Below are 12,382 nucleotides of genomic sequence, written 5' to 3' on the forward strand. Positions count from 1 at the left end.
CAAGCCTCAATTAGGCCCTCCCAAAAATTTTTAAGGCATGGCCTCATGTCTGTCTCCCGCTGCATGTTGCCCTGCCCCTTTACCTGGAAGGCCACACAAAGCTACACCCCTTTGAACTCCAAAATCAGAAGCATGGGGCTCATGCATTCACCTTGCACATGCACAAGCTGAATCATGAGATCACATCTCTCAGTACCCATACGCAAGGCAGGAAGCTGCAAGACCAGAAGCACGTAGCTCCTGTAATCACTTTCAGTGCAAGAAGGGGGTGGGGCTGCAGGGCAGCTGCAAAACTTTCCAGAATTTGGGGAGCCAGAGGTCCTTCCACATGGAGTCAGGTAAACGGCCTGCTAAGGACATCAATATCAAGTTCATGGATTCATTAGGGAAGAGATTTTAAGAAGCAGCCTTTAGTCTGTGTGCTGGAAGAAAAGAGGAGCTCAACTTAACTTCATTCACGCAGATAGCTGGAGTTCCTCAAATGACTGGGCATTTCTGCTCCCCATTTGGAGGGCCCTGGGGAGGGAGCATCTTCTAAAGCCGTGGTGTCCAAGCAGCTCTGCAGCAGCAGCCACTACAGTGGCTACTGCTATAGTGAACTAGCCACCGGCCAAACAGCCACGTGTGGCTAGTGTGTTGGACGCTACAGCCCTAAAGGGAAAGATGTTCTTGCAATTAACACACGCAAATGAGTGGCAAGTCTACATGCCCAGCTGTGCCAGGGACTTGAAAGACTTTGAGCAAAACAATTCCATTCCCTAGCCAGTTTCACTGTCTATAAAATGGATACAATTTTGCCCCTATTTCTCTGGGTGGGGAGGCTTTAATTCATTAATGTTTGCAAAGCTCTTTGAGCTCCTTGCATGGAAGATGCTTCAGAAAGGAAATCCGGCCTAAAACATTAAGGGAGCAGTCGAGCATTACTGGATAGTCGAGTTGGTAGAAAAAGCAAAGGGGGGGGGGGGGGAAGAGGCAGATAGAGGCAACAAAGGGAGTGGGGGAAGAGTGGGTACTTCAAGTTGGCAGCGTTGCACAGCGGCATTTCAAAGGGGAAGCACGCAGAGTGCCCAGCTGACCCCAGGCTCTGCATGGCATTTCAAAGTGGCAGCGCAGCATGGAGCCCGGGGTCAGCAGGGGGCTCAGAGTCCCCCGCTGACCCTGGGCTCCAAGATGGCGCTTCCACTTTGAAATGCACGAGTCCCCAGGGTAAGCGCCCTCATGGAGCCCGGAGTCAGCAGGACTTCCTAAAGGCCCTGGGCTGCAGGTGGAGTTCCGCGTTCCTCTGTTGAAATGTACAAGAACCCCAGCGGGAAATTCCATTGACTACTCGACTAGTAAATTACTCGTTAGTTAACATCCTTAGTCTGCCCTCCATCTCCTGAGCTAGCAAAACCAACAAATGTGCTCCGAAGCCAGTATCCAGACCCCTCATCACCAAGCTTCACACATGGGCATGGCAGGGACATAACACGCGCCGGAGTGCATTCCCTCCTGCTGGCTACAGACCAAAGCTCACCCTGCTAGACTTCCTTGAAGCATTAGACACTCCTGATCACCAGATATTCCCATCCCCTTTACATCAAGCAGAGAGTCCTTTCCCAGCTCTCTCAATACTGGACAGAGATCGCCAATGAGGAACTTGCAGGAGAGGGGCCCAGGCAAGACTCTGGTGATGCTGCTTGGGGGGGGGGGGGGGGGAGGAGAGATTCAAAGAATCTGCCTCCTCTTGCATTTATGGCATTTGCTCTGTGAACGGGAGGACATCTGCTACTAGGGATGTGAACTTGTGACTGTGTGCATGGTTAACCGATGAGCCTGGGCTCGTTGGTTAACGTGCCTAGTTACATGCAGCCAGCCCCCCACACCATTCTGCTGACTCTATATCAGAGTCAGCAGCATGGGGGTGGGGAGGGAGGCGAGAGATGGTACCCACAGGGAGCTGACTCCCTGAGTGCACCAGCTCCCAAGGAGCCGCTACTCCCCCCACCAATGTGTAACCGCTGAAATTTTTACACATTTACTTGAACAAACACATTTTAACATCCCTTCCTGCTACCATCTATGACCAGCCAGAAGATCACACTATGTACCAACAGACCTTTCCGTTCACAAATGCAACAGCATCTTTTGGGCCAGATCCTTAACTGGTGTAAATCAACACTGCTAGGGAACGACACTGATTTACAACAGTCGAGGATCTGGCCCCTAATGTCCAACACTTAAAAAAACCCAACAAAGTGTAGGCACAGGTCAGCTAACAGAAACCATCTGTCAAAGCTAACACAATGTGACCTGTCAAAGGTCAACACAGCAATGCACTCTCACATACACAGCCTCAGATGCTGGCCTATCAATACACATGAAGGCCTACTATACGCATGGCCTGAAAACCTTTGGCAAGCAGTGGCACTTTGGTATTCATTTCCAGGCTGCAGTCCTCTTGGAAACGCATTCAGGCTGTGATGTCAGATACCAAGGGTGGAGGAACCGTGCTGTGTCAAGGCAAGGGACAGGAAGTTCTGTAACACTTTAATATGGTAAATTATACTCCAAGTGAGTCCGTAACCAGCCTAAACACAGACCCTGCTGCACATTGTGACTCCTGTAAAAATCAGTCGGATTTGATGGATGAAGGCAAGTCACAATATCACAATCCAGCCTCTCAGCTGCGGCATGACATTTTGGCCCTGATCCTGAAAGCTGTCCCATGCAGGTGTAGCCTTCGTGGAAGGATATTGGTGTTCGTGTTGTAGGGGCCAGACTCCACTCCATTAAGAACAGCTCCCTCCATGTCTCTAAGAATCAAGCCTTTCGACTTCATTCTATTTTTAAAAAACACGTATTTAAGCCATGTTCTGTAACGTGAACTCAGCTCTTGTGACACGTGCCGACTGTCCCAGAGATGGACAGAGAGACTCCAGCACAGAGAGCATCTTCCCCCATGCTGACCCAGGTCTCACATTTGACCCGGTAGGAACCTCCTATAGAGACAAGATCAGGTTTCCCGTTCTTAGCCTCTCTGGGGAAACTGCCAATTAGGGATGGGATTTTCAAGGCTTAAGGGAGTCAGGTGCCCGGCTTCTGTTGATCATCTAAGTCGCTAGACCTCTTTAAATCTCCCAGCCTTGGATGCCAGCAGTTTTTGCCTGTTAGACATTTGGTGAGGATAGTCCAGGATTCCAGCTTCCAAATTTACCCCAGTTGGACTAAGGAACAGTCTTTGAATGTTTCCTAAGTTTTAAACACACACTTTTAAACAACAAGAAGCTCTTACGTTTGTGGTAAAACCTGGCTCCATGAGGGCAAGTTACTCAGCTGTTTGCCCTCAGGAAAGCCAGGCAACGGCCTCACAGAACAGCCTAAGATACCGTTTATCCCTTAAACGACAAGGGCAAAAATTTGGCTGCAGCATAAACACTCTGGATTGGTCTTCCACTAGAGTTGTGGGGAATTCCTTTCTCCCAGTCCCATCAGAATACTGATGCGAGATCGGAAAGCACTTTAGATTCCCCTTCCTAATTCCTCTAACCATGAAAAAGCTTATACAGCAAGTGCCCTAATTCTGCTCCAACATCATAAATCTGCTTCAATTTATGGCAGACAGCACCAAAAACACAACAGTCTCTTTAGAGTCTCTCTCTTTTCCTCTGCCCCCCGCCCACCCAGATGAGTGAATTAACGAGGAACGTTCCCAGGACTCAGGAAGAGAATCTCACGTTTTAACTGGACAGTGTATAGTCATCCACATTCGTGAGCTCCGTGTATATGCAGGTAAGTACAAAACAGGTCACCGGGGGGGGGGGGGGGGGGGGGAATCAAATTTCTTTACATCTCACTAGTGGCTTTGTGGAACTAGTTAAGCCATAGCAACAGCTGAAATTTAATCCAGGAATGGCTGATGGTCCCCACCCCTCTCTCTGTTTCATATGCTTCTGTAAAAAAATTGAACACTGTTTATCAGTGGAATGCATACTGGAGACAATTAAATGTTTTGGACATTTTTGCACATTCAGGCTTCAGGCCAGAGCACTGCTTGGTAGGTCTACAGTGATTACAGAAGTTAAGAGCACACATGCTAGACTGAGGCTACATCCATCTCCCAGGAAGACTTGCAGCAACCCAACAGGAATCTCTACAAAACACAAACCAAGAGAGAATTTTACACACCAAGAGTTCTGCTAAGCAGAGAGGGGCAATGCAGGAAGCACAAATGAAAGACAAGATAGAGAAGCGTCACAGATGGAAGAGACCTCGTGTTGTCTAGTCCAGCCAATGAAGAACTGCTGCTAACTAATGTATAACCCAGCTCACCTCTGAATTCAAGCCCTGTTGGTGTCCAATACCTGATCAAATTCCACGAGTGATGTTATCAGTGTGAGAGCCTGGATGACAAATACCTCCCTGCCTGTTGGGTGATGTCTTTATGGGTGCGGTCTCAAAATTTGCTCTGGTTTCTTTGCTGTCATATTGCAAACTCCGGTTTACAGTTCTGTGCGTCTGATTCAGCATAAATTCTCTCCCCCATTTTCCTTTGGATTGAATCTAATTATTTCCCCTATATTTTATTTATAAGTATACTGCCATAGCACCTCAGTGCACTAATTAAGGATCATGAGCTCTTCGACCCTCTGCGACTTAATCTTGTTTGGCTATTTTCTACACTGATGCATCAAGTGATGAACATTTACAACTTGGCCTTTCTGCGAGGACATAAGGGGACAAGCTTTTACGCAGGTCTTGGCAAGGTAGCTAAACAGCAGGATTTTCAAAGGAGCCCAGCATTCGGAATCACTGGAGCTCAACACCCATGAAAGTCTGGAATCAGTTTTAAAGAAAATAATTACACAGGGAAGCTAAAGAGAACAGACACATGCCTTTGAAAAAATAACTGCATTGCTCAGTTGTGTGTAGGAGCAGGTATCTGAGTTAAATACCAATATATACAACTAGACTAAGATCTGCAAATAAGACTATGTTGCCATCTGTAAGGATTGAAAGCATCAACCACTAGTGGGAAGACACACGTTTAGAGCGGTGGTGGGTAACCCACAATGGCCCGCAAGACATCTTGCTGACTGCTGCCCGTGCACAGGATTGCCTGATTCTGCTGTTTCCGTTCACGTCGTTTTTTTCCTGCCGATATTACTAAAGTGACACGCATGTAAAGCCAGGGCACGAGAAGTATGGTGCGTGCTGATTGCACACAACACTGACAGAGAGCCGTGCACTCCCTTTGCATCCAAAGCGCTGCGACGGTGCAGTCGGCACATCCTGCAAATTCTAGGTATACAAGTGCAGTGAGCAAAACTGCCCTGTCTCAGGAGATTGTTGTAGGCCCACCGAGATGAAGGAAGGTTACTGATGCAGCTCACTCACTTGCCTTGGCTGCCCATTGCGGATTTAGAGCTATATGTGGGGTGTGAACGTAGGACAGCAGGAATACTATAGATAAGGTTGAGACTAGCTTACTGTTTATCTGTCCATTTTTATAAGTGCTCTAAAATTCACATGCTCACTTAGATTACCTTGACATTGCCATGCCTGGGGGGGGGGGGGGGGCCTGCAGTAAGGTTGAAGTCCTTTGAGCAAGGCATTTTAAGCTACACCCCCCCTAAAAATTACTGTTTCAACTTGCTTTGGTTCTTAAACCTTCTCTTAGAGAGACACTAGGTGCAAACTATGGCTCTGATCCTTTCCAAACTGACATCACCTGCTCAGGACTGACCTCAGCTAGTGGCTGCCATCCACCAGCCCTTGGCAGAAGTCATATTTTAGCTATTCACGGCTTCTGCCAAGTGCTACAATGCCCATAGGTGCAGGCTGAAGCCTCATTCAAAGAGGGCAGAGTCTCGGCTGGAAGGGGTGTATTTTAACTCCATTTCCTGGTATTTAGAACCAGAGGGGTCGACTCAGGAGTATTACGAGGATGCTCTGAAGACTATGAAGTTCTAGGTGCAGAAATACAGAGTATTATTTGACAAAGCTGTTGAACAAATGCCACAGGGAACAGACAAGGGGGCTACACAATCTAATGGGAAGAGATTCAAGCACTGAGATTCCAGGATATCCCTTTTTAGGATACATGAAGCCCTACTTTAGCAATGTACTTAAATGTTTAAAGTTAGGAATGTGCTTAAGTGATGCCATTGACTTTAATGGGTCTACTCCTGCCCCTGTAGCTAGACATGCCCTTAAATACCTTGCTGATTTGAGTCTGAAAAGACATCCCTCCTCCCCTGATGCACCTGAGACTCAACTCCTTGATTTTAAGAAAGAAGTTTCTACTAGTAGGGGATTGACAGTCCAGGGCTCTTGGACTCTGGACCTCAGCCCTTCTCTTGGTCTAACAGAGTCACTACTCTTACCCTGCAGGAACAAGCCAACTTTACATTCAGTGCGATAAGAGGGGTGGTTTTAGGGCTGAACAGAGGCATTCATGGTACCTATTTACTAAAAACATGACTAGAATGAGGGGGACACATCTACAAACAAAATCAAAGGTGGCTAAGGACAACATTTTCTGAGAGCACCCAGATTTTAGGCATCCAACTGGACATCTCTTGAGTCTGATTTTCAAAAGATGCTAGGAGCTGTGGGTGCTCAGAAACTCTCTCTCAAGAAAACAATCAAGCCCTAGTGCGTATCCACATTAGGCACCCAATAGCTGAGGGAACCAAAAACGAGAGCCAATTCTGGAAATGTGGCTCCATGTTAAACGAAGGCCCAACTGCAGATCGGCAAAAACAGCCTGGCGTTCGGCTCCACTTAAAATCATTTTCTTGATTTCCACTGTTCAAGGAACCCCATTACAAAGATTTACTCAACTAGCAACATTCTGTGCTGTTACCTACGCTGCTATTTCCCAAGGCCTGCCGCATTTTCCAGCTGCCTTTCGGCTGGCTCTGCAGTTCATTGCTGGCCAAGTGAAAGATGTGCATGCAGAGGTTCTTTTCCAGAGTTCAAGATGAAGTTCTGCTTAGGATTGATGCTGACATGAACTCTGTTCAGAGAAGATGAGACCAAGTGAACATTTTTTAAATTAGGCCAATTACTTGGTTTTGTAATAAAATGAAAATCCATTATGTGGTGATTCAATGGACATCACGGCTAGGATTTATAGATTTAAGGCCTGTGGTTCCATTCATTTTTGGAAGTGCTTTCCTACATCTAGTAAGTTGGAAAGACTTGCCCAAAAACTAACCTACAATTAACATGCAAGGTAGAAAGAGATAAATACAGCATTTGGGTTAAATAACTAAGCTGGACGGAAGAGGGAACAGCAATGCGAACCAAACAGATAAGTGGAAATGGATATAGTATTTCAAAATTATTTCTTAGGGCACGTCTTCACTGGCCACCATGGAGATCACTCTTCTGGTGTTCAATTTAGAGGGTCTAGTTAAGACCCATAAATCAAATACTGAGGGCAGCTCTTGCTGGCACCTGTACTCCTCACAGTCGCGAGGAGTAAAGGCAGCCAACAGGAGCATTTACTTCTGTTGGCATGATGGCACCATGCTCGGGTTAAGGTATGCCAACTCCAGCTAGAGTTGCGTACCTTAACCCAACCTTCCAGGTGTAGTGTAGACCGGGCCTTATGCTACACAAATGGTTTTGATACTATTCACTATTTGAAAAAGTCTCCAAGGAAGCTGGAAAAATGAAGAGATGCTGGATGGTTCAGGGATATGGAACCTTTCATCATTATGTTACTGCTCAAACTCTAGCTTAGAGGTAACGATCTACCAGCTGTTGAGCAGCTCATGGGGATTGATCATGGTGGGTCTCAGTCCCATCCCAGCATCTTAAAAACCATGATCACAATTGGCTCCTTTGTGGTAGTTTCAGCTGAAAAGCCAAGGACTGAACAGGCCCTGGAAATGGAACCCTTTGCTTTCACCTCCAACTATGGCTGAAGGTGCCATCTCCAAAGCAGAACTGGGCCACAAAAGAGAAGAGCAAGTGTTGCAGAGGAGAAGAGGTTTCAAACACACTGCTCAGAGCACCCAGCCACCCTTCCGTTATCACTAATCAGCTCTGCTTCATGCATTTCACAGAGTGGCCAGGTGCACTATGAAGAACCCTCTGTCCCTCCAAATGGTCATTAACTAGGGATGTAAAAGAATAGTCGACTATTTGACTACCCGATAAACCTAGGCTTATCGGGTAGTTGAGTCATCTACTTGCATTCTCTCCCCCCCCCCCCGCCCCCGCATCTATATCAAAGGCAGCCGGGGGGGCGGGAGGGGGAAGAGACATGAGCCAGTGCTGGGGGGGAGCCAGCTTAAAGCATGTTGCCTCCCAGCACTGTCTCCGTGATTGAGGGAGAACAGGAGAGGCAGAGGCAGAGCAGGGAATCTGGCATGAGTGGGGACTGGTGCCCACACTGGTGTCAAATTCCCTGCTGCATCTCCCCCCTTATCAACTAATCGAGTAGTCAATGGAAATTCCATCAACTACTCAATTAGCTGATTAATCGAAATTGAACATCCCTATCATTAACTGTGCAGAAGTGTCCAACCCCCATTATGTTTATGCCATCAGTATTCGCAGACAAATACACGTTTCATCTGGAATCTTCATTTTGCCTGGATTCTCAATCTGAAGTACACCAATCAAGCGAGACGGGCTTGGAATGACACAGGGGGCTTCCTAGCCATGTTATCACCCACCAGAAGGATAAGACACTCAGATATGCAACCGTCATACCTCTCTGCTGAAGTCAGTGACTGTCTGTTTTCTTTTCCTCTCTATTTTCCAAAGGCAAGCAGCAAGCTGCAGTCCTATGAGGAAACCTCAAGCTAAGTTTTTCTTTGATATGTGCTGGAGGAACTTCGGGACTCTTCATCCACACTCAAAAGGAAACCGGCACACACATTTCTTCTATACCATTGAATGGCTCAATCCTGACCTGCAGCATTGTCCCTTAGAGAGTAGCCGAGTCTCTGTGGTCTATTCAGTCTTTGACCAGTTCACTGGGATTGTCCTAGTGATACACGCACCTTTCTCTGGAAATTAAACTGAGCCACCAAAATATTTTTGTGTGTGCCATTACATAGCCAGCTTATGCACTTTAGAAGTAACATGGTGCCCACATACCAGAGTAACAGGCATGGCATAAGAATGTTTTAAGCCAGCAGCTAAGGAAGACATACCAGCCATTTACAGTTTATGCCAAGAATTTATCTGGCAATTTAGAATGGAACAGGTTTAAGAGAATTTTTTTATCTGCTATATATTTTAGAGAGTCTGTTTGTTCAAGAACTCCTCCTAAACGGTAAAAACTAGGACCACCAAATTTGGTATGCAGCTTTCTCTTATAACTGAAAGCAACATAAGGGTATGGTTGTGCCAGGAAAATGTGGGTCTGCCTGGAGTGGGATTGCTTTGCATAAAAATCAAACGGAAATGAGAATCACCAAAGCAGCAAATACAGTCCCCAAAACTGACATAACTGAGTGAATAATGAAAGAAACTGAACCAAGATAAGCAAAAAAAATAGGATTGCTTCTCAATAAATCTTATAGAAGAGATAAAATTGAAAAATCTGGAGTAGTGCTCTGGTTTGGCACAGCTGAATCAAAACTTAAGGTTTGAAAACTAAAAGACAATGTTATTGGAAACCAAATTGACTACAGCGCTTATTTGTTAAAGAATAGAGAATGATAGGAGTTTATTGGGATGCAAAAAAAATACATTTGATGGAATTCCCGAATTACAGTCCCAAGCAATGCCAGGTAAATCCGCTAGTCACACACATACACTTTCCGTGATATGCAGGTAGTCAAACTAGATGCTAAAGTTTCCGTCTGGCCTTAACAAAAAACAATGTGCCAAACTTGGAAGGGGGGGGAGGGGGAGAAACCAGGATCTTTTCTTCTTTAGCTCCTACTATCTGAAATATGCTCCCTGCAAGTATCCTGAAAACTGTTTTTTAATGCTTTTCCTATACCCTTTCATTTCTTTCTCTGCTATTATTTAACTTTATAACTGTATTTAGTTTTGCAGAGGGCATTGGGATAGTTTCCTTGACTACTGTATTCTCTCTTCTGCTACAGCACAAGGAAGGTGCAACTGCATTTACCTGGACTTTGTAACAATAGTTATATTAGATAACGTAGGATTTTTCTCTTCCTCACACAGTACCAAGTCCTTTACAGATTGATACTAATATGCCAACATATGCAGCTCATGAGCAGAAATACTGGATGCTGCTGGATTCTATCACTTTTCCCTAGAGCCACAGTGGGGGTTAACTGCTATTATTTTCTATTCTAGTCTGTTTAAAAACCTATTCGTGGCTGCAATTGTTTTCCTATTCCTGACCTACGACTGTCTTTCTCCATGTGAACACAGGGCACACATCACAGAAGTTATGTTTTGGCCTTTAACTGGAGCCAACTATCTTTCAGGTAGAACAATGGGTGTAATAACCCAGCATCCTGGCCCAACACGGGGGAGTATTTCTTGACTACTTGAAGTTCATTTCTAGTTTTAGTTGCTTACGGTATTATTCACTTCCTGTTGTAAACTGCCATGCAGCATCACTTCATGGTGCTAAAATTGAGGCCAAGTTCACCCAAGAGGAGACTGCATATCGGGCGGAGGAAGGGAGAGGCATTAAATAAGTCCCATACACAACTCATATAATTTGCATCTTGCATAGTTAAGAGGACTGATCCTGTGAGCAGTAGGGTTACCAGATGATTTAAAAACAGGACACACTTGATCTCAGATGGGGGTGGGAACCGGCCAGCGGGAAGCAGGGCTGGCCAGGAGGGGAGCGGGGGGGAACCAGCCGGCATGAAGCGGGGCTGGCCCGGGCGCACACAGATCCCAGGGTACTGCCTGTCATGCGCACGGTCCTAGCGTGGCGCACAGGTGTGTCCGGCCCTGTCCCCCTCCTCTTTATTGCGTAGTTGCATACTGCCTGGCTGGTAGACACGCTCTGCCAGGCAGTACGCAACTACATACTGATACTCATGATAATAATAAAACGTAATTAGAAAATATGGGACATTTATATGTGCGGTATTTTCTCAATTTGTTTCCCAGACAGAAAGCTCAAATACTGGTTCAACACCGGACACCTGGCAACCCTAGTGAGCAGTAGGAACTTTGTATGCAGAAGGGCAACAGGACCCAACTCCAAGCCTGCACACACACACAGACACATGTTCACATCAATGGGACTTCACTTTGGTGTGTGCAAGACCAGGGCCTACATTTACAAGGTTCCCTGGGATTATTTCTATTTCCTGACCCCAATCAGTATTACAGATCAATACAATTTTGCAGAAATTTTAGCCTGCAATGTACTCTAAGAAAGGAGGAGCCCCAAAGTTCTTAGAAGAGTTCTACCTTTTTAATTAACATTCCAGGCATTACCTTTTCAAACTTAAATTTCAATATGGATTGAGCCCAGCGGAAATGGCAAAGATGCCTCCCATTCAGCACAGGCATTCTTCTGGAGGAAAAAATAAAAGAATCGCAAAAAAAGACCTGCCAAGAGATCAAAAGGAAGATGCCAGTTCATCATGGATTAAATTATGCAGATTATGAGTCTTTTCCCACTAATAAATTTATTGCTCTCAGGGACCTCTTAGAAAAGGTTTCATCAGACAAAACTGTGACCAACCAATGCAAGACATTCTGCATTGATTTAAGGTATACTGGTCAGAGGATTTTTAAAGAGACTCAACCAGCTTATTCCTATAGCCGATATGGGTGAGATTAGATAGGACTTTCCCCTCTTTTGCTTAGTACATTTACCTTATAACGGCGATGTATTCCATATAGTGAAAGATTGCAACTTCACATGATAATAGGCCAAATTTAACATTAGCATGGAAAGCATTTCAAAGGTTTCTTTTAACGGCTCACTGAGATTCAAGTAGATCAAAATCTACTTCAACAATGCCATTCGAAGCCAGTTTGGGGGAAGTCTGAAAAAGTATATTCTTTGCCCTACTTTACCCCTCTTCGCAGTAGAATGGTAATGATCTTACATTCCTTCAGCACCTTTCATCCCAAAGGACCCCACAAGAGAGTACTGTCCCACAAACATACCTGAATCAGGGACACAAGATCTGACTATTCCCGTGACAATGCTAAGCCCGTGGATACTCCAGTGTTTTAGCCCAGCTGAAGTAAATCTTCACTAGGAAAAAGAGTCTGATTGTAACTCCAGCTTGTTAACATGAGGTAAAATCCTAGCAAAGACAAATAGTTTTCACATGAGTTAGTAAGTCAAGCAAACCCCCTAGCTCTCCCACAAGTCTTTAACTCAACCTGCTAGCTTGTGTGAAAACCAAACAGCCTTATCTTCACACACAGGTCACCTCATGTTAGTTAAGAGCTTGCCTTTATCACAAATCCAAGG

General features: G+C 45.5%; 1 protein-coding gene across 2 annotated transcripts in view; it reads right to left on the bottom strand.

The window, feature by feature from the left end:
• The window catches only part of RNF115 (ring finger protein 115), a 60,609-nt gene that overhangs the window by 42,599 nt on the left and 5,628 nt on the right, over positions 1 to 12,382 (bottom strand). Inside the window, exons 2-3 of one of the 2 annotated variants that reach the window (XM_075908383.2) lie at positions 12,070 to 12,212; positions 11,389 to 11,502 (exon numbers count right to left, since the gene is read on the bottom strand). The exons of the other annotated variant lie outside the window; for it this stretch is intronic. Of the exons in view, the coding sequence (XP_075764498.1) occupies positions 11,389 to 11,463 (75 nt within the window). The 5' untranslated portion in view covers positions 11,464 to 11,502; positions 12,070 to 12,212. The remainder of the gene's footprint in view (positions 1 to 11,388; positions 11,503 to 12,069; positions 12,213 to 12,382) is intronic. 2 annotated transcript variants of the gene reach the window in all.

This window comes from Pelodiscus sinensis, chromosome 22 (assembly GCF_052426305.1).
Source record: "Pelodiscus sinensis isolate ZL-2025 chromosome 22, ASM5242630v1, whole genome shotgun sequence".
Lineage (NCBI taxonomy): Eukaryota > Metazoa > Chordata > Testudines > Trionychidae > Pelodiscus > Pelodiscus sinensis.